Source organism: Podarcis raffonei, chromosome 12 (assembly GCF_027172205.1).
Source record: "Podarcis raffonei isolate rPodRaf1 chromosome 12, rPodRaf1.pri, whole genome shotgun sequence".
Lineage (NCBI taxonomy): Eukaryota > Metazoa > Chordata > Lepidosauria > Squamata > Lacertidae > Podarcis > Podarcis raffonei.
In genome coordinates this window covers 6,269,566-6,289,709 of record NC_070613.1, presented here as the reverse complement: position 1 = coordinate 6,289,709, position 20,144 = coordinate 6,269,566, and the positions used below count along the sequence as shown (strand labels likewise).

The following is a 20,144-nucleotide window of genomic DNA, read 5'->3' as shown; positions in this document are numbered from 1 at the left end:
GTTATCCCCATCATCTTTTTTAATTCATCGTATATTTTCATATACGATGAAAAATATACGAGGATTTTATTTGTTAATGTACATTTGAACAAGGGTTTTGGCTATGATTCAGAAGAAAAGGTAAGCACTATCATGCAAGAGGCATCTCCTCCTGTGCGGAAGAGAAAGGTGAAAGCTTATTCTCAAAGAACGTTGCTACTGCTCTTGGCTTTTGCAAATATATCCTTGAAAATCATTAGCAGTGCAATCCTGTGTATGTTTACCCAGATTATTAATTTCCACCAGGGTTATTAATTTCCACCAGGGTTAATCTTTAGTAAGTGCATTTATAACTGCAGCCTAAAGGTAAAGGTAAAGGTACCCCTGCCCGTACGGGCCAGTCTTGACAGACTCTAGGGTTGTGCGCCCATCTCACTTAAGAGGCCAGGGGCCAGCGCTGTCCGCAGACACTTTCGGGTCACGTGGCCAGCGTGACAAGCTGCATCTGGCGAGCCAGCGCAGCACACAGAAACGCCGTTTACCTTCCCGCCAGTAAGCGGTCCCTATTTATCTACTTGCACCCGGGAGTGCTTTCGAACTGCTAGGTTGGCAGGCGCTGGGACCGAGCAACGGGAGCGCACCCCGCCGCGGGGATTCGAACCGCCGACCTTTCGATCGGCAAGCCCTAGGCGCTGAGGCTTTTACCCACAGCGCCACCCGCGTCCCCTGCAGCCTAAGATTACCCTAAAGTCTGCTGTCCAGTTAATTGGGGACATCTTAATCAAAAGGCTTTGAATCGATAAACATTAAGTTCTTCTTCTTTTTTTTATTTTTATTTTTATTATTATTATTATTATTATTATTATTATTATTATTACCATTCATTTAAATGCTTCAATTTTTTCTCCCCCTCAGTATGTAAGGTAAAGGTACCCCTGCCCGTACGGGCCAGTCTTGACAGACTCTGGGGTTGTGCGCCCATCTCGCTTAAGAGGCCGGGGGCCAGCGCTGTCCGGAGACACTTCCGGGTCACGTGGCCAGCGTGACATCGCCGCTCTGGCGAGCCAGCGCAGCACACGGAAACGCCGTTTACCTTCCCACTAGTAAGCGGTCCCTATTTATCTACTTGCACCCGGGGGTGCTTTCGAACTGCTAGGTTGGCAGGCGCTGGGACCGAGCGACGGGAGCGCACCCCGCCACGGGGATTCGAACCGCTGACCTTTCGATTGGCGAGCCCTAGGCGCTGAGGCTTTTACCCACAGCGCCACCCGTGTCCTTCCCTCAGTATGTACAGTCACTTAAAAAAAAAATGGGCAGAGGGTCCTTGAATAACTTTCTCAACACCTTACCATTCTTTATGGCTGGACTTCACCTGTTGAGTTTGCCTGTAGTGCATCTGTTAAAAACATTAAACTTCTTTCCATCGAAGGAGGCGAATCTGGCAAAGAACTAGGAAATGGTCTTGTTCTGCATGAGATCAGTGGCCCATTTTTCAGGGCTATAAGGGGACCAGATGCAGAGGAAGACTGACACTTTATGAATGGGGTGTCAGAAGAGCTGACCGCTTTTTATTTTTAGGCTATGGGGGAAGGGACAAGATTTTGCTGAAATTAGGGTTTGGAGGGAAATCTGGGATGCATCATGGAATTCTAGAGTTGGAAGGGATCCTGACAGTGATCTACTCCAACGCCCTGCAATGCATGACATATGGCCATCCAACCTCTCAGGATTCATTGATTTCATTAAGGCTTCCCCTTTCACTAACCCAAACACTGGCTCCTGTGCATTTAATAATTATACAGAATTTTTTAAAAAATAGGTGTGGGTAGCTTGAGCGGGAGCAACAAAACTCTTACTTAAATGCCCCTTTTCTGCCTTAGATGGAAGATTTGTCAGCTGCTGTGCTGCCACATGCTCTTTTGTAAAAATAATAAATGAGATTACTGTATTAGTTACTGCTGTAAGCGGTTCTTTTACAGAGCAATGCAAACAGATCATAAAGCCTTGGGGAACTTGCAGTTTAAATTTTAACTAGAGGGAAGTACGGATGGAAGGGGTGAGGCAGGAGATCCAATGATACTTCAGTGGTTTCAGAGTTGTGGCGTTGGAAGGGGCACCGAAGGTCATCTAGTCCAACCCCTGCAAAGCGGGAATCTCAAGACATGGTCCCCCCACCCAATTTGAAACCACACCTTTCTCCATGTGGGGATGAGGGCTTAGGCAAACATCTGGATTGTCTGTAAACAAGAATGTTTTTAGCAGGCCTGATTGAAATCAATAGGCAGGGAGTTCCAAAGAGCAGGCTTTCCCAAGAATGAGGGTTACTGTCCCCACACCCCTTTTCCCCAATGCAGGGCTCCTGTGCCTCAATAAACCTGCAACAAAGGCAGACTTCAAGCCACTGAAGTTTCCCACACCACCACCGCATCCCCATGCCCAGAGAGGCTCATCTTAGATAGTTACGATGACTGTACAATCCATCTACAACAGGCCGCAAGGTGGTTAAATTGGTCTCAACTAGGGCCAGGGCCTTTTCAGTACTGGCCCCAACTTGGTGGAAGACTCTTATCACAAGAGAATAGGGCCCGGTGGGACTTGACATCTTTCCGCAGGACCTGCAAGACAGAGCTGTTCCGCCTGGCCTTTGGTTTGGACTCAGTCTGACCCTTATATTTCACTCCCCTTATGGTTTTGATCTATGGGCTACTTTTAAAATGAGGCTGCATTTTAAATTGCATTTTAACCTGTATTTTAAATTGGGGTTTGGTTTTTCCCTATTATGTTGTTGTAAACAAAAAATGCCCTTTTCCCTTATGGGGTATCCAAGAGCCCATAAGTCCCCTATTGGTAGGAGAGAATAACAGAGGCCAACCAGAGAATATTGAGAAGCAAAGCAGCTAGTAAGCCTGATCTTTATTGATCTGTTGCAACAGGGTGTTCCCCTCACCCGCAGGAGAGAGGAAGAACCCAGAACAATGGCGCGCAAGGCCTTCTAAAGACTTTCGAAATTGCCACCCTGTAGATCAAGACCACCCCCAGAAACATCATACATACATCAATCACAGAAGGGGTGTAACCTAAGACCACCCCTCAGATACATCACACCTACATCACAGAAAAGGCGGTCTAAAACAGAAATTTTGAATGTTGCTTTTCTCCTGTCCTTGTTTATCTCCTGTCTGGCAGGTTACTTGATTGGATACCCTGCTTACTTGATTGGATTACCTGGGTAACCTGGCCAGTCTTTTGTAATGACAAATACTTACAGCGGTGCCTCGCAAGACGAAATTAATTCGTTCCGCAAGTTTTTTCTTCTTGCGAGTTTTTCGTCTTGCGAAGCACGGTTTCCCATAGGAATGCATTGAAAATCAATTAATGTGTTCCTATGGAGACCGCTTGCCAGGCTGGCGGTGCGGAGAAGGGCTTTTCTCCCCACCGCAAGCCTTCAGGACAGGTACGGGAACAGAGGGGAAGGCGCGCAGCGCTTCTCCTCTGTTCCCGGGGCTTGCGGTGGGAGGAGGGTTTTTCCTCCCCACCGCCAACATTCAGAACAGCATTCTGAATGTTGGCGGTGGGAAGGAAAACCCTCCTCCCACCGCAAGTCTTCAGGACAGCCTTCCGAAGGCTGGCGGGGGGGAGAAGGTCTCTCCGCCCCACCGCCAGCCTTCGGAGAAGGTCCGAGGACAGTGGGGAAGACACGCTGCGCTTCCCCACTGTCCCGGAGATTTCCCTATGGGCTTTCGTCTTGCGAAGGAAGCCCATAGGCGTTCGTCTTGCGGGGCACCACTGTAGTTCCTGAATCAGGTCACAGGCTCACCCTATTCAAACACAGACATACCCTTAAGACAGGATTTGTGAAGGAAAAGACAATGGGGAGGCTTTTCCATTTTCCTTTGACCTTGCAGAGAAAACATTGGGACAGTTTGGGAATCAAAATGTTTCCAGGTCGGTCTTCCTGTGCTGATCTATGTACGTGCTTGGCTGGTACACTTATGAACATTACCATATGTCTAAGACCATAAAATTCCTATCACAATATTTTTACTGTAATTTTACTGTTGTTATCCGCCCTGAGCCCGGCTCTGGCCGGGGAGGGCGGGGTATAAATAAAATTTATTATTATTGTTGTTGTTGTTGTTGTTGTTTGTTATTATTATTATTATATTATCCTGCGGTTGCTAAAGAGAGTTGGCCACCCCCCTCCCAGCAACTTGGTGCGGCCCGTATCCCCCCACGGGCACGCGGCTTGATGGTGTCTCCCAAAGCTTGCGGAAGTTGCTGCAGGAAGCGGGTTCTGCAGGCAGCACGTGAGTCGCAAAGTGGAGGAGGCGTTGGCGGGGGGAGTTGCTCTGCTTGCAGAAGTGGGGGGGGGGAGGCTGACAGTTAAGAGCAGCCCCCCCAAGGACAGCATGGCCGGAGTGTGGAAAGGTATGGGGGGGGGGCTATGGAGCGCGTGCATTTATGTACATTTGTCTTATCTGTTACGCCCATAGCTGTCAACTTTTCCCTTTTCTTGCGAGGAATCCTATTCGGAATAAGGGAATTTCCCCTTAAAAAAAGGCAAACGTTGACAGCTATGGTTACGCCTGCGTTGCTGGGGGGTTAGGCTAGATGACCCCAGGGTCCCTTCCAACTGTAATGTCTGTCTGTCCACGCAGTGCTTTTTTTCCTAAAAAAATATGTTTAGGGGTACTCTCATTTCGGCTCAAGAAAATCACAATTTTGTAGTTCAGATCGGGAAAAATAAATACAGTAAATGGACAAAAGTACAAAGATTCATAAAATCTTTAGAGGTATGCGGACCCCCAGGAAAAAGCTCTTTATCTATCTATCTATCCATGCAATCTGCCCTGCTGAGTTCAGTGGACTTACTCCCAGGGAAGGCGTGCTGTTAGGTTGCAATGCTATGGATACCGACTTGAGCAGGGGCCAGCAAACTTTTCCAGCAGGGGGCTGGTCCACTGTCCCTCAGACTTTTTGGGGGGCCAGACTATATTTTAGAGGGGGGGAAGAATGAATTCCTATGCCCCACAAATAACCCATTTTAATTAAAAGGACACATTCCACTCATGTAAAAACACGCTGATTCCCTGACCGTCTGCGGGCCGGATTTAGAAGGCGATTGGGCCGGATCCGGCCCCCGGGCCTTAGTTTGCCTACCTGTGGACTTGAGAGTACTTACCTGTCAAAACTTGGTGGGACTTATTTCCGAGGAAATAAGCACAGGCTTTCCCTCATTAAAACACTTGGGTATCTTAGATTGTAGCTTTTTTTAATTCCCCCCACCTGCCTTCTTGGCCTTAAGAAACTGTGCATTATCCCACTGGGTTGTTTGTGATAATTGACGAACACGGTAGAGATGGAGGGAAGTGCTTTGCAAGTGAAGATGGCGAAACCTATGCATTGTTTCTCGGTGTGAAGCCCTAGTGAACGCACTCCAGAATGTAAGTTCTGAATAAAGATGCAGAAGAGCAAGCTGCCAATTTATTTTGGAAATCACACAATCCAACACACCCTGCTGCTCTCCAGATGGTTTAGGCTGCAACACCTACCCTACAATGTTTATTGAAGCCTGCTGTCAGAAACAGGACACCGGGGTTTCCAAGCTGTAAGATTGTACTAACCTGCCCAGATTGTTGTCATTTAAGTCAGGCATCGAAGTCACGTATTTGATGTTTTTCTACCTTCGGAGTCATTGCTGTATTTAATATTTGTTGTTGTTTTAAATAGACTTCAGAGAGAGTCACTCTTGCTTCTATCTGGAAAAAGAATATATCTTTGCAAGTATGAAGTACAGCTAAAGGATCTTCTTTTCATCTTAGGAAAAAGGCACTCTCTGTGCTCCTAAACACTCTACGCTTCATTTCTTTAAAAAAAAAAGCCTTTTCCCCTCAGAAAGGGACTACCTGTGGCCATATAGGTTTTGCTACAAGGCCTCTTTGTAAAGGTTTGCTAAAGACACAAGATCCATCTTGCATCATCGTTAGCTGTGGCATGTAGCTTGGCACTTTGTGACTTGTATCGGGGGTTGTGTGGCTCTTCTAAGGCTTGGAATGCCTGTTGTGTTAATTTATCCAGAGCAAGCGTGTTTTGATTATTGGCCTTCTTGGAAAAACAAACCAACCCAATTCTTATATTGATACAGTGGTGCCTCGCTAGACGAAAAGAATCCGTTCCGCGATTCTCTTCGTCTAGCGGTTTTTTCGTCTTGCGAAGCAAGCCCATTGACAGCTTAGCGGATTAGCACTACAGCGGTCTAGTGGCTTTTCGCGATCAGCTGTTAAGCGGCTTAGCGGCTTAGGAAAAGGGGGGAAAAGCGGAAAAACGCGCGGGGACTCACAAGATTTTTTTCGTCTTGCGAAGCAACCCCATAGGGAAATTCGTTTTGCGAAGCACCTCCAAAACGGAAAACCCTTTCGTCTAGCGGGTTTTCCGTCTTGCGAGGCGTTCGTCTTGCGGGGCACCACTGTACGTTATTTCATTTACATCATAGAATTGTAGAGTTGGAAGGGGCCCCGGGGGTCCTCTAGACTCACCCTCCTGCAGTTCAGGAATCCTGCCCAAAGCCGTCTCTGGGTGGGCTTGAACTACCAGCCTTCTAGTTAACAGCCATGAATGTATGCAAGGTGTCCTGAACTGTCCAAAGATGGGATATGCACACTGAAGCTATTTTTCTTCAGAGTAGTATTCAGCCAAGTGAATGGATCAGGGCTGGGGAATCTCTGGCCTGAGAGGAAGGGCACAAGTGGCATTCTGGGTCTCTGGATCTGACCCCTGAGACCCTCCCCTCAGCAGATGCACTTGGCACCTTCCTTGGGCATATGGGTCTGGCTGAAATTTGCCCTTGAACTTGGATGACGCCTCTGGCTCACATGGATGGAGGAGGGTTAAGCACATGGGAGCGAACTAACATTGGCTGCTTCTCCCATTTTTGCCTCTGGTACGCCCCACCACCGGTATATCTGAAGGAGCGTCTCCACCCCCGTCATTCTACCCAGACACTGAGGTCCAGTGCCGAGGGCCTTCTGGCGGTTCCCTCGCTGTGAGAAGCCAAGTTACAGGGAACCAGGCAGAGGGCCTTCTTGGTGGTGGCGCCCGCCCTGTGGAACGCCCTCCCACCAGATGTCAAAGAGAAAAACAACTACCAGACTTTTAGACGACATCTGAAGGCAGCCCTGTTTAGGGAAGCTTTTAATGTTTAATAGGTTACTGTATTTTAATATTCTGTTGGAAGCCGCCCAGTGTGGCTGGGAAAACCCAGCCAGATGGGCGGGGTATAAATAATAAATTATTTTCATTATTATTATTATTATTATTATGTGACCTCCACCTCCAAAAGATTACTTAGAAGGGAATGTGGCGTTTGGGCTGTCTCTTCCAACCCAGGCAGTATAGAAGTTTTGCAGCTTTGAATTCACAGCTCCCTGGGCTCTGTCACTAAGTCTGCATAAATGCAATGAGCAAAGTCACGGCCACTTTTGAAAGCACAACAGAATACTAAAACTGTAACATTTCTTAAGCCTGTTGCTTTCTCCATTTTCCATGTCCAGGCGCCTGAGGATTGGAATCTTGAACTCCCTGAGGATTGGCGTTCTACTTTAAAAGAAAGGAAGGAAAGAAGACGTTCCGGGCTCGTTCTCTCCTGTCCATCACCATGTTTGGCTCATCCCGAGGGGGGGTGAGAGGAGGGCAGGACCAGTTTAACTGGGAAGATGTAAAGACGGACAAACAAAGGGAAAACTACCTAGGTAGGGAGATGACCCTATGCTGTCTTTTGACTACTGAGCTAACTCCAACTGTCAGCTATGTGCTGAAATGACTATGAGTCTGTTTTGAGAAGTCCTGAGTTTGAATCTTGCCCTCCGTGGCCTTTAGCAGGGCATTCTGTCTCTCCCCTATTTCCTCCTCTGCAATGCAGAGGGGATGAAATTCAGTTCCACAATCTGAAGGGTTTTGGTGTGGCAGAGGAGAGGACGCTCATTGCAAAACAGCCAAAATGTGAACAGAGGCAGCCTGGGCTTTAGACCTTCACATCATCTGGAGCCAGCATGGTTAAGAGCGGTGGACTCGTAATCTGGGGAACCGGGTTCGCGTCTCCGCTCCTCCACCTGCAGCTGCTGGGTGACCTTGGGCTAGTCACACTTCTCTGAAGTCTCTCAGCCCCACTCACCTCACAGAGTGTTTGTTGTGGGGGAGGAAGGGAAAGGAGATTGTAAGCTGCTTTGAGACTCCTTAAGGGGAGTGAAAGGTAGGATATCAAATCCAAACGCCTCCATTTTGTTAGAGGTTTCTCATGGCTCACACACTCTCTAGTCCTGCTCCGAGTTTTGTTTCCATTTGTCTTTCTCCTTTTAATCTGCAGGGAACTCCTTGATGGCACCCGTAGGCCGGTGGCAGAAGGGGAAGGATCTCACGTGGTACGCCAAGGGGAAGAAAGGTGACGCACCTCTCTCCCGGGAAGATGAGCTGGCTGCTGTCCGGCGGGCAGAAGAGGAGGCCATGATGGCAGCCTTGTAAGTCTTAGACACAGTCGCCTGGCTATGTTTGTTGCCCACAAATGTAACAGTAGCTGGGTGTGACATGAACATTCCCTTACCCAGTTGAGAAGAGCTGTCCTTGCTTCTATCCCCGTGATCATCAAAGCCGAGAGAATATTTTCCCATTTTATACCGATGTATATATTTATCCAAATAATTTTTATTGGTTTTCTAGTCCACCTCTGCCAGATTTTGTAACTCTCATCTGTTTTTCTTTTAAGGGGTTATAAGAACGTGAAGAAGCAGCCGACAGGACTAAGCAAAGAGGTATTTATATATAAATTTTAAAAAATATTTGTTTGTGTGGAAAAGGTATGTGTGTGTGTGTTTATGTGCATGTAAACACGCTTGATCCCAAAGCTCAGAGTATACATACATGAAAAAGGTAAACGGAATTGTCACTGTGAGGCTGTTTCTTTTCTTAGTGATCTTTTGGTGAGCAACTTCTCCCCTTCCTCCTTTACTAAATTTCGACATTTTCTTTTCCCAAAAAGAAAGCTCAACTACTTTGACCTGAACTCCCCCCCAAAAGGGACTTTCTTTGGTGAGCGACTTCTCCCTTTCCTCCAATTTTGACATTTTCCGCTCCTGAAAAGAAAGCTCAACAACTTTGACCTGAACCCCACAAAAAAGGGACTTTCCTCCCTAAAAAAAGCTTAACAGCTTTGACCTAGGTCACTGCCAGTTTTTTATTCTGTGAGAGGATCGCAGTCTCTTGGGAGTTGGACGTCCCTGCTCTATAGGAAAGCGATAGGGAACCTTGAGCACAAAGACTGAATGCAGCCCTCCCAGTCTCTCTGCCTGGCGCTTGAAACTCTCCCACCAGAGGCAATTCTGTTAAGTATTGTTGGCAGGGACATCCCGAATGCCTTGAAGGAGGTTTTTTTATATGCTACGGCTGCAGCCCGGACTTTGGTGGCAAAGGGGTGGAAGGAAGAAGGAGTCCCGACAATTATGGATTGGCATAACAAGCTACGAGAATTTGCTGAAATGACACAGCTGACAAATAGCCTGAGAGGCACCTCAAAACAAAAATTTATGGGAAAGTGGGATAGATATAAGATATATCTTATATCTTGAACATATATTTTGAACATATACGTTCAAAAATACTGTAAAGGTTCACTATCTATGCAAGCATTTGATTGACGCTGGAGAGAGACTGAGCTGAGAAACAAGACCAAGGGTACATATTGATATAGGAATGTATTAGATAAAATGTAAAGAAATATACAATAATAAGAGTACATTCATTTGTAAAAAAAAAAAGGAATATACAACGGGATAGACTGGAAGTCCAAAGTGTTGGTATATATATGATTTCGGAGTAAGTTGGAATAGCTTTTTATTTTTGGTTTTTTGGTTTGGTTTTCCTTGATGTATATAATGTATACATACAGGTTGAAAATTACAGTGTAATAAGTTTTGTGATGTAATACGACAATGTCTGACGATGTAACGTAAGAACTTAAATAAATAAATAATGAAAAGAAACTCTCCCACCCTCCCAGTTGTTTTTGCCCCAGTGTCATTGAAGTCCATTAATTCCTCTGGATAGAGAGCTGGCATGTGTCTATATAAATCCCCTGCTGCACATCCATTGCTCTGCTCGCTATTGCCTCTGGCATGCGGCCCCTGGAAGGTTACCAATCAGGGAAGGTGGCCCTCGGTCACCACTCTATTCTATATGAGGTTATCTCTGTGCTAGCATTACAGAAGTCCCAGCTAGCGAGCCAGGCCAGGGTCCTGCAATCGGCTCCCCTCCCAAACTGTGGCAAAATATGCCTGGGTTCCCACCTTCCATCTACCGCTGAGGGTGCTGCAAAAGGGTCTGAAACAGGCATGGCCAAATTTGGCTCTCCAGCTGCTTTCAGACTACAGTTCCCATCATCCCTGACCACTGGTCCGGTTAGCTAGGGATGATGGGAGTTGTAGTCCCCAAAACAGCTGGAGGGCCAAGTTTGGCCATGCCTGGTCTAAAAGGAGGAAGGATGACTTCAACTCGGACCTGTAGCAACTCCATGACAGTGCACAAATTTGTGCTCTTGCTTCATTCATGTTTTATTTTTATTATTCATTAGATTTGTGTTCCACCCTTTACCCGGAGATCCCAGGGCGTTTCACGAGGTGTCCTCTAATACCTTGTCTGCAAATATCTTTGCAGGATCTTGCCGAGGTCTGCAAACGTGATGGAGCAGAGCGTGACGAGAAGGCGGTGGATCGTGTGTTGGGCCTGGGGAGTTCGAGGTAGCTGGTGCTGCTGCAATGGACTCACGTGGCCCTCCCAAAGGACCAATTATTAGTCTGACTTGTGTTTGGAAGCATACTCAATAAACACACGAGACGTAACCGCCTGTGTTCTTAGATAAATAAGGTATACTATTCATAGTATCAAATTATAAATTTCAACGGAAGTAACTCATAAGGTTCAACAAATGAACAAAGCAGAAGACCCAGTGGATCAGATCATTCTTTAGTCAGTTCATGCACAAGGTCCATTCGTGTAATGGTTTATGTTCCATCTGTCTGTTCGTAAAGTCCAAAAAATCCACATGAAAGGTGGTTACAGTTCCACAAAACCCTTACACAGAGTCTAGACAAGGGTTTCCGGAATATTGGCCTTGTTTCGCCATCCTGGGCTTCATCAGTACTTAAAGCTCATATGTGATATTACAGGACAGTGGATCTTATGGCATAGTAGTAGCTGCTACTATTATGCCATAAGATCCACTGTCCTGTAATCCTTGTCTAGACTCTGTGTAAGGATTTTGTGGAACTATAACAACCTTTCATGAGGGACGTGGGTGGCGCTGTGGGTTAAACCACAGAGCCTAGGACTTGCCGATCAGAAGGTTGGCGGTTCGAATCCCCGCGACAGGGTGAGCTCCCATTGCTCGGTCCCTGCTCCTGCCAACCTAGCAGTTCGAAAGCATGTCAAAGTGCAAGTAGATAAATAGGTACCACTCCAGCGGGAAGGTAAACAGCATTTCCGTGCACTGCTCTGGTTCACCAGAAGCGGCTTAGTCCTGCTGGCCACATGACCCGGAAGCTGTACGCTGGCTCCCTCGGCCAATAAAGCGAGATGAGCGCTGCAACCCCAGAGTCGGACACGACTGGACCTAATGGTCAGGGGTCCCTTTACCTTTACCTAACAACCTTTCATGTAGATTTTTTGGACTTTACGAACAGACAGATGGAACAGAAACCATTACACAGATGGACCTTACGCATGAACTGACTAAAGAATGATCTGATCCACTGGGTCTTCTGCTTTGTTCATTTGTTGAACTTTATGAGTTACTTCCGTTGAAATTTATAATCTGATACTATGAATAGTATACCTTATTTATCTAAGAACACAGCCGGTTACGTCTCGTGTGTTTGTAAGCGGTATAGCTATTCCTGCAGACTTTACGCCATGTGGATGTCTTGTTCTGTGTACTTCTCCGTTAGTCTTTAAACCAAATCTTTCCAAACTGTGCGTCGTGACACGTTAGTGTGTCGGCTGCAGTGTGTAGGTTTGTTATGCAAACGTTCCCCGCTCTTTTCCCGGGGCTGGAAAGGGGCTAGTTTAACCTCTGGTTTGATAGTAAACTGAATTACTGTGTGATGCATGCATAAAAAGTGTGAAAAATTTGGAAAGCTCCATTTTAAACCCTTGAGGTTCCTTCCAACTCTCCAATTCTATGTTCCTTCCTGTTTACAGTGGTACCTTTGTTCTCAAACTTAATACGTTCCGGAAGTCCGTTCCGAAACCAAAGTGTTCCAAAACCAAGGCACACTTTCCCATAGAAAGTAATGCAAAATGGATTAATCCGTTCCAGACTTTTAAAAACAACCCCTAAAACAGCAATTTGACATGAATTTTACTACCTAACGAGACCATTGATCCTTAAAATGAAAGCAACGATCAATGGACTGTGCAAGAAAATAAATAAGACAGTATTGTAGATGATAAAAATTAAAATTATATATTTTTTTCTTACCTGCACTGATGATAGTCATTGTTTGGATGGGGGGCTTTTCCCATTTCTGCAGTCACACAATCAATCAATCAGCATCTGAACTGGGTTCTACACAGTCACAAAAACCAATTAACCGAAAAAGCCTCAAAAACAAAAAAGCAAAATAAATAGCAAAAACAAAAGCGCCAAACTTAATCAGTTCCGGAAGTCCGTTTGACTTCTGAAATGTTCGAAAACCAAGGCGCAGCTTCTGATTGGTGCAGGTGCCCCGGAAATAATAGCCGACAGCCACATTGGATGTTTGGCTTCTGAAAAATGTTCAAAAACTGGAACACTTACTTCCGGGTTTTCGGTGTTTGGGAACCAAGGTATTTATTTTTTAATTATTAGAGTTCTTACTCTGCAGCTCCCTCCAAAGGAGCCCAGGCCAGTTACATGTAGAAGTCACAAGCGGTTTGCCCCTTTTTAGCTACTGTTCATTTCAGTCATCTTTTGAATGCATTTAAGTAATCAGTTTTTAACTCTTTTATATATATTGAGAATTTTAATATTTTTTTAAAAAAATATTTTTTGTAAACCACTTAGAGGTTTTCTTAACATTAGAGCGATATATAAATTTTGTTAAATAAATGAAATTATATTGCTTCATAGGAGCTGATTAAGGAACGAGAAACAACAATAATATCTCACTCTAACTTTTCCTTTCAGGTGTGACGCGAGCAGGATGATGTTTTCAAAAGAAGACAAAGAAGCTGCCAAAATGGGCCTTTCAGTCTTCACGGTAAGTGAGGCAGGCCTTAAAGGTGTCGGATGCCACTGGCCAGCACACCATTCTACATTTGTCTGTGTATTCCTAAAATATACCAGTTTTCCTTTTCCATTGACAAATGCCCACTGTGGTGTACAGAAGATTAAGAAATCATGCAGCTTGAAACACATGTATAAAGGTAAAGGTAAAGGGACCCCTGACCATTAGGTCCAGTCGTGGCCGACTCTGGGGTTGCGGCACTCATCTCGCTTTATTGGCCGAGGGAGTCGGCGTACAGCTTCCGGGTCATGTGGCCAGCATGACTAAGCCGCTTCTGGCGAACCAGAGCAGCGTACGGAAAGGCCGTTTACCTTCCCGCCAGAGTGGTACCTATTGATCTACTTGCACTTTGACGTGCTTTCGAACTGCTAGGTTGGCAGGAGCTGGGACCGAACAACGGGAGCCCGTCGCGGCAATTCGAACCGCCGACCTTCTGATCGGCAAGTCCTAGGCTCTGTGGTTTAACCCACAGCGCCACCCGCGTCCCATAACACATGTATAGGAATCACAAAATACTGTTGTATCTGCTGGGCGATCACTTTTTTTTAAAAAAGATATTTATTAAGATTTTCAATTTTTTATACAAACAAAAAACAAAGAAAAATTTAAAAAAGACATATAGTTCATAATACAATCTTTTCAGTAATATATTTCTCTGACCTCCTCATACCTCCCCTTCTTGTATTCCCTTTTAAATTCTTTGTTCAGCAAATCCTTAACTTAAATCATTGCAGCTTGTAATATCACCTTATTTTCTATCCAAACCCTTTTTTTCATCCATGTTCCTTTATATCATTACAGCTAGAAACCACTCAATTTCAATCCAACATCATTCAGCATTCCTTAATTTTACAATATTTCTGTAAATAGTCCTTAAATTTTTTCCAATCTTCTTCTGTCGACTCTTCTCCCTGGACACAGATTCTGCTCGTCATTTCTGCCAATCCCATACAGTCAATCAGTTTCATCTGCCATTCTTCCAGAGTGGGTAGATCTTGCGTCTTCCAATACTTTGCGATGAGTATTCTTGCTGCTGTTGTAGCATACATAAAAAAAGTTCTGTCCTTCTTTGGCACCACTTGGCCGGCCATGCCCAAGAGAAAGGCCTCTGGGAGATCACATTTTTTGTTCCCTTTGTCGTCATTTGTAGATTCTCGACCACTTTTCAGGCCATATTATGCCCCACGAGGAAGTCCACAAATTCCAAAGCTAAAGATAATATATGCAAACCCCAATATGTTCACAATAACGGTCATTTGCTGTGATACCCAAATAGATAGAAGTTACTGCAAACCACAGTTTCCTTCTGCACCCGAACTGGAAACCATGGACTGTATCACTTCAGGCTGCTTGGGTGTCAGTTTGAATGTTTGAATTCTCCCTTTTAACTTAGGAAGAAGCTGAGTGTGTTGGGCCGCATCCTAAGCTGACCTCGTTCTCGCAGGCATGCCACTTTTCTCGGTGTAGAGATTATCACTCCTGTGGGAGTGTTGAAATATGCATCTCTTCCCCCTCCAGCCTGAAATGATATAGTCTAGCAAAAGCTTTGCTGCTTGACTTTGCAGATTGCATAAACTGAGCAGAAGGGCTCCTCCCATTGGGAAAAGCTGCTCTCTCCTCCAATAAACATCTGTCTAGGTCTGGCCAAGATTCCTTCATCCTTGTGTCTTGTTTTCTCTCTGAAACCCCAGCACCATCGAACAGCAAGCAGTCCAGAGGCTTCGGCTACCAAAAAGAAACCGGATAAAGAAGAGGAAACGCGAGCCGCAGAGTAAGAAACCTCCCAGGCGTCCTCTTGTCTCTCGCGCTTGGGGAAATCATAGAATTGTAGAGCTGGAAGAGACCCCAAGGGCCTTCTCGGTGGTGGTGCCTGCCCTGTGGAACGCCCTCCCACCAGATGTCAAAGAGAAAAACAACTACCAGACTTTTAGAAGATATCTGAAGGCAGCCCTGTTTAGGGAAGCTTTTAATGTTTAATAGGTTATTGTATTTTAGTGTTCTGTTGGAAGCTGCCCAGAGTGGCTGGGGAAACCCAGCCAAATGGGCGGGGTATAAATACATTATTATTATTATTATTATTATTATTATTATTATTATTATTATTATTATCTAGTCCAACCCCCTGCAATGCTGGAAGGGCAGCTGTTTTTCTGAATTCAAGGAGGAGGCCCTCAAATTGGGCAGGATTCTGAGGAGAATGAAAGATGGGATTATATCCAATGTAAAAAGAGGAGGCTGAACTCCAGTCCTCCCCCCTGGCATAGTAACTTTCCATGGGGTAGCTCAGTTGGTAAAGCACGAGACTAGTAATCTCATGAGTCGCGAGTTCAAGTCCCACATTGGGCAAAACATTCCTGCATTGCAGGGGGTTGGACTACAGTCATACCTCAGGTTGAAGATGTTACGAAAAAGGAGCAATCCAGCAGCGAGCTCCAGATGGCTGGAAAGCCAAACAGGACGATGGGTCAGATGACACTCTGAGCTAACATCCGGTGCTCAGAACAGTGAATAGACTGTTCCTTTGTTCCCGCGGTACAGTCCCAAGCATCAATACATTTCTGTCTGTCTCTTTCCCCTCCCTGGGGATGGCAGGGAAGAGGGGAGGAGTGGTGTGTTCTTCTCACGTTAGAGGAGGATCGCCGATTGAGATCTCGCCTGATCTTGCCGGGAGTCGCAGAGGGGGAGGTCAACAAGGAACTCAAGCCGGGTGCCTGGAGCGTGGCCAATTCCTCTGACTAGGCTTGATTCCTACATCAGTTGCTTCAGGTTGAGTGTTTTCGGGTTGCGCTCCACTGCGACCTGGAAGTAACGCAATGGGTTACTTCCGGGTTTCGCCGCTCGCGCATGCGCAGACGCTCAAAATGACATCACGCACATGCGCAGAAGCGGCGAATCGCGACACGCGCAGATGCGGGTTGTGTGCGCTTCAGGATGCGAACGGGGCTCCGGAACGGATCCCGTTCGTACCCAGAGGTACCACTGTAGATGGCTCTTGAGGTCCCTTCCAGCTCTGCAATTCTATGATTCATGCGCAAGGAGCTTTTGGCATGTAAATGGGTATCAAATGGGTGGTATAGTCCTATCGGGAGTGTACCATGAACTCACCTGCCGCCGATTGAGGATTGGAGCATGTTCCAGTTCTGGAAGCTGCTCAAATTCTGTATCTTGAGCTGGTTTGGGGGGATGGGGAGACAGAGAGAGAGAGAGATTCTGTCTATTACTCTCTTGCCATGCAGGACAGAGCCCAGCAAGAAACCCAAGAAGAAGAAAGAGAAGAAGAAGAAAAAGCACAAGAAAGAAAAGAAAAAAGAGAAGGAGAAGCATCGTAGAAAAAGAGAAGATTCTTCCTCCGCTTCCTCTTCTCCAGACAACAGAGAGAGGTAACTCAGTGGGTCTCATTGGCAACAGTCGTGAATCTTCCATAAACAGCTGGGTTAGGAGAAGTTGGCAAGACATAGGAAGTTGCCCTTTTCTGAATCAGGCGCCTGGTCCGCCTCGCTCAGCCTTGTCTACACTGAGTGGCAGGATTTCAGGCACGGTATCTTTGCCCAAGGGACGCGGGTGGCGCTGTGGGTTAAACCACAGTGCCTAGGACTTGCCGATCAGAAGGTCGGCGGTTCGAATCCCCGCGACGGGGTGAGCTCCCGTTGCTCGGTCCCTGCTCCTGCCAACCTAGCAGTTCAAAAGCACGTCAAAGTGCAAGAAGATAAATAGGTACCGCTCCGGCGGGAAGGTAAACGGCGTTTCCGTGCGCTGCTCTGGTTCGCCAGAAGTGGCTAAAGCAAGATGAGCGCCGCAACCCCAGAGTCGGCCACGACTGGACCTAGTGCTCAGGGGTCCCTTTACCTTTACTTTATCTTTGCCAAGCCCTACCTGGAGCTGCCATGGCTTGAGCAGGCGCTCTACCCACTGAGCTACACTCTTCCCCTTTACTGATAAATCTTGTAGGAGGAATTGGGGCCACCCCAAATGGCTAGAAAGCCACAAGGAAAATCTGGGGAGCTAGCGAGTGATAACTCCTTTTTTAGCCACTGTAATGTTGCACCTTTAAAAAAAACCGAAATAAAACAGTGACAGGCTCAAGGTCACCCAGTGAGTTTGTTGGCTGAGCAGGGATTCGAACCCTGACCTCCCAGTTCCTGGCCCAACACCTTAACCACTGCACCACCCTGGCTCTTTCCTTGAAAGGTGTGTTGGTAAGCATTTTGCCATTGCAGAATCGACATGGCCCATGGCATGAGATATTCTGTCTTAGTACAGGTTGTAAGAGCAGGAGAACATCTGGGATAACTTCCTCTTCTGAGGGAAGGGCCATAGCTCAGGGGTTGGAGCATCTGCTTGGCATGCAGAGGGTCACAGGTTCAATGCCTGGCCTCCCTAAGTAGGGCTGGGAATGTCCTCTTCCTGAAACCCTGGAGAGATGCTGCCAGCCAGTGTGGGCAGTATTAAGCTACTTGACTCAGTTTAAATAATAATAATAATACTAATAATAATAATAATAATAATAATAATAATAATAATTCATTATTTATACCCCGCCCATCTAGCTGAGTTTCCCCAGCTACTCTGGGTGGTTCCCAATCGAGTGTTAAAAACAATACAGCATTAAATATAAAAAAATTCCCTAAACAGGGCTGCCTTCAGATGTCTTTTAAAGAGAAGATAGCTGCTTATTTCCTTGACATCTGATGGAAGGGCGTTCCACAGGGCGAGAAGGCCCTCTGCCTGGTTCTCTGTAACCTCACTTCTCGCAATGAGGGAACCGCCAGAAGGCCCTTGGAGCTGGACCTCAGTGTCTGGGCTGAACGATGGGGGTGGAGACGCCCCTTCAGGTATAAAGGACCGAGGCTGTTTAGGGCTTGAAAGGTCAGCACCAACACTTTGAATTGTGCTCAGAAACGTACTGGGAGCCAATGCAGATCTCTCAGGACCGGTGTTATGTGGTCCTGGCGGCCGCTCCCAGTCACCAGTCTAGCTGCCGCATTCTGGATTAATTGCAGTTTCTGGGTCACCTTCAAAGGTAGCTCCACGTAGAGCGCATTGCAGTAGTCCAAGCGGGAGATAACCAGAGCATGCACCACTCTGCCGAGACAGTCTGCGGGCAGGGAGGGTCTCAGCCTGCATACCAGGTGGAGCTGGTAGACAGCTGCCCTGGACACAGAATTGACCTCTGCCTCCATGGACAGCTGTGAGTCCAAAATGACTCCCAGGCTGCACATCTGGTCTTTCAGGGGCACAGTTACCCCATTCAGGAACAGAGTCCTCCACACCTGCCCGCCCCCTGTCCCCCCAAAACAGTACTTCTGTCTTGTCTGGATTCAACCTCAATCTGTTAGCCGCCATCCATCCTCCAACCGCCTCCAGATACTCACACAGGACCTTCACCGCCTTCACTGGTTCTGATTTTAAAGAGAGGTAGAGCTGGGTATCATCCGCATACTGATGAACACCCAGCCCAAACCCCCTGATGATCCCTCCCAGCATGGGGGAGAGGACAGAGCCCTGAGGCACCCCACAAGTGAGAGCCCAGGGGTCTGAACACTCACCCCCCAACACCACTTTCTGAACACGGCCCAGAGCGGAACCACTGTATCACAGTGCCCCAAGTTTAAGGCAGCTTCCTGTTTTTCTTGCAACCTAGGAAGCAGAGGTGCATGCTTTTAATTCATTGCAAATAGTACCTGCAAGCACGCTGCTTGCAGGCTGAAGTTTTTCTCCCTCTCCCTCTCTTGCTCCTGACCCTTTCTGTGCTTCCCTGGGAACTGCTGGGTGTCCTGATGATCTGACCCGGCTCTCCTCTGTGCTTGCAGAAAGAGACGACCCGCCTCGCCTCCAGAGCGCCATCCATCATCCTCCCAGCAGGCTGGAGCCAGCCGCCGTGACAGCCATTCATCACCCACCCAGGAAGAACAGAAACCACCCAGCAGGTGGCGCCGCAGCCCAGCCTCCACCAGGAGCATCAAGGAAGGGACCCCCGGCAGCCGACCAGCCACAAAGACACAGGCCCCCAGCCGCGGAAGGAGGGAGTGTCGAAGCGGCAGCCGGTCCCCGTCTCCTAGGGGCAAAAGCACCGGGCCCCACAAGCGGCGGAGGAGCAGGTCCCCCACATGTCGGGGAGCCAAGAGGAGGCACGACACAGATTCTGACGACTGAGCCTTCGTCTGAAACCAAAGAGGCTGTGGCGTTTGTTTTGGGGCCTCTCTCCTTAGCTGCTAACTGGATCAAAGTCACGCCTAATGCAAATGTCCCAGAGGTCCTTCTGGAGTCCAGCAGGAAGTCAGGAAGCCACCCCCACAAATAAATGTTTGTACCTTAAATGGCTTTGTGAGAAACACACCTCAGAGTTTAGGCAGCTGCCTAAACTTTGAAAAAAGTAGAGCAGTTGAATTGATAACTCTTCCAACAAGGGTTTTAAAGCGCTAGGAGCGAAACTTTTGAGTTGCGCAGAGCTCTTTTTCGGACATTGTTTTTTTCAAAAGGGGGGCGATAAATGTCCAGGGCAGCTCATGTGTGCGAAACCATAGGAGAAATGTAAAAAGCAGACATTATATTGATGTGTTACACACACATACACTCAGTCCAAAACAACAACGACAACTGTTAGGAGGGTTGTGTGGGGTAGATCAGAATGCTTTATCAAAGCAAGAAGAGTTAAGTACTGCTGCAGAAACGCCCCTCTCAAGTTCATGAAGCCTAGTTTGCAGTGCTTTTATTATGTTGGAAGCAGACCAGAGTGGCTGGGGCTGCCCACTAAGAAGGGCAGGGTATAAATAATAAAATTATTATTATTATTAGTAGTAGTAGTAGTATATGACATAAAGAAGTAGGATTCTAAGCCGCCCAGGTTCCTTTTTG

The 20,144-nt window shown here is 46.9% G+C and overlaps 1 protein-coding gene across 2 annotated transcripts; it reads left to right on the top strand.

Moving 5' to 3' along the window:
* The first annotated feature begins 4,227 nt into the window (after positions 1 to 4,227).
* On the top strand, positions 4,228 to 19,606 carry C12H1orf35 (chromosome 12 C1orf35 homolog). Of its 2 annotated transcripts, none has more exons than XM_053409916.1 (9): positions 4,228 to 4,286; positions 7,530 to 7,727; positions 8,342 to 8,492; positions 8,738 to 8,783; positions 10,681 to 10,763; positions 13,190 to 13,262; positions 14,981 to 15,060; positions 16,526 to 16,669; positions 19,100 to 19,606. In XM_053409916.1, the coding sequence occupies exons 2-9, from the start codon at positions 7,634 to 7,636 to the stop codon at positions 19,440 to 19,442; spliced, it is 1,014 nt and encodes a 337-aa protein (XP_053265891.1). In that variant the 5' UTR covers positions 4,228 to 4,286; positions 7,530 to 7,633; the 3' UTR covers positions 19,443 to 19,606. The 2 variants fall into 2 exon arrangements, with proteins under 2 accessions (XP_053265891.1, XP_053265890.1); XM_053409915.1 differs by lacking the exon at positions 4,228 to 4,286 and adding an exon at positions 4,293 to 4,407.
* The last annotated feature ends 538 nt before the right edge of the window (positions 19,607 to 20,144 follow it).

What these genes read in the sequence shown, in the direction of transcription:
- C12H1orf35 (XM_053409916.1), top strand. Translation starts at nt 7,634, where the DNA reads ATGTTTGGCTCATCCCGAGGGGGGGTGAGAGGAGGGCAGGACCAGTTT. An exon ending in GAGGAAACGCGAGCCGCAGA is followed by an intron (nt 15,061 to 16,525) that starts GTAAGAAACCTC and finishes CTTGCCATGCAG; the next exon opens with GACAGAGCCCAGCAAGAAAC. An exon ending in TCTCCAGACAACAGAGAGAG is followed by an intron (nt 16,670 to 19,099) that starts GTAACTCAGTGG and finishes CTGTGCTTGCAG; the next exon opens with AAAGAGACGACCCGCCTCGC.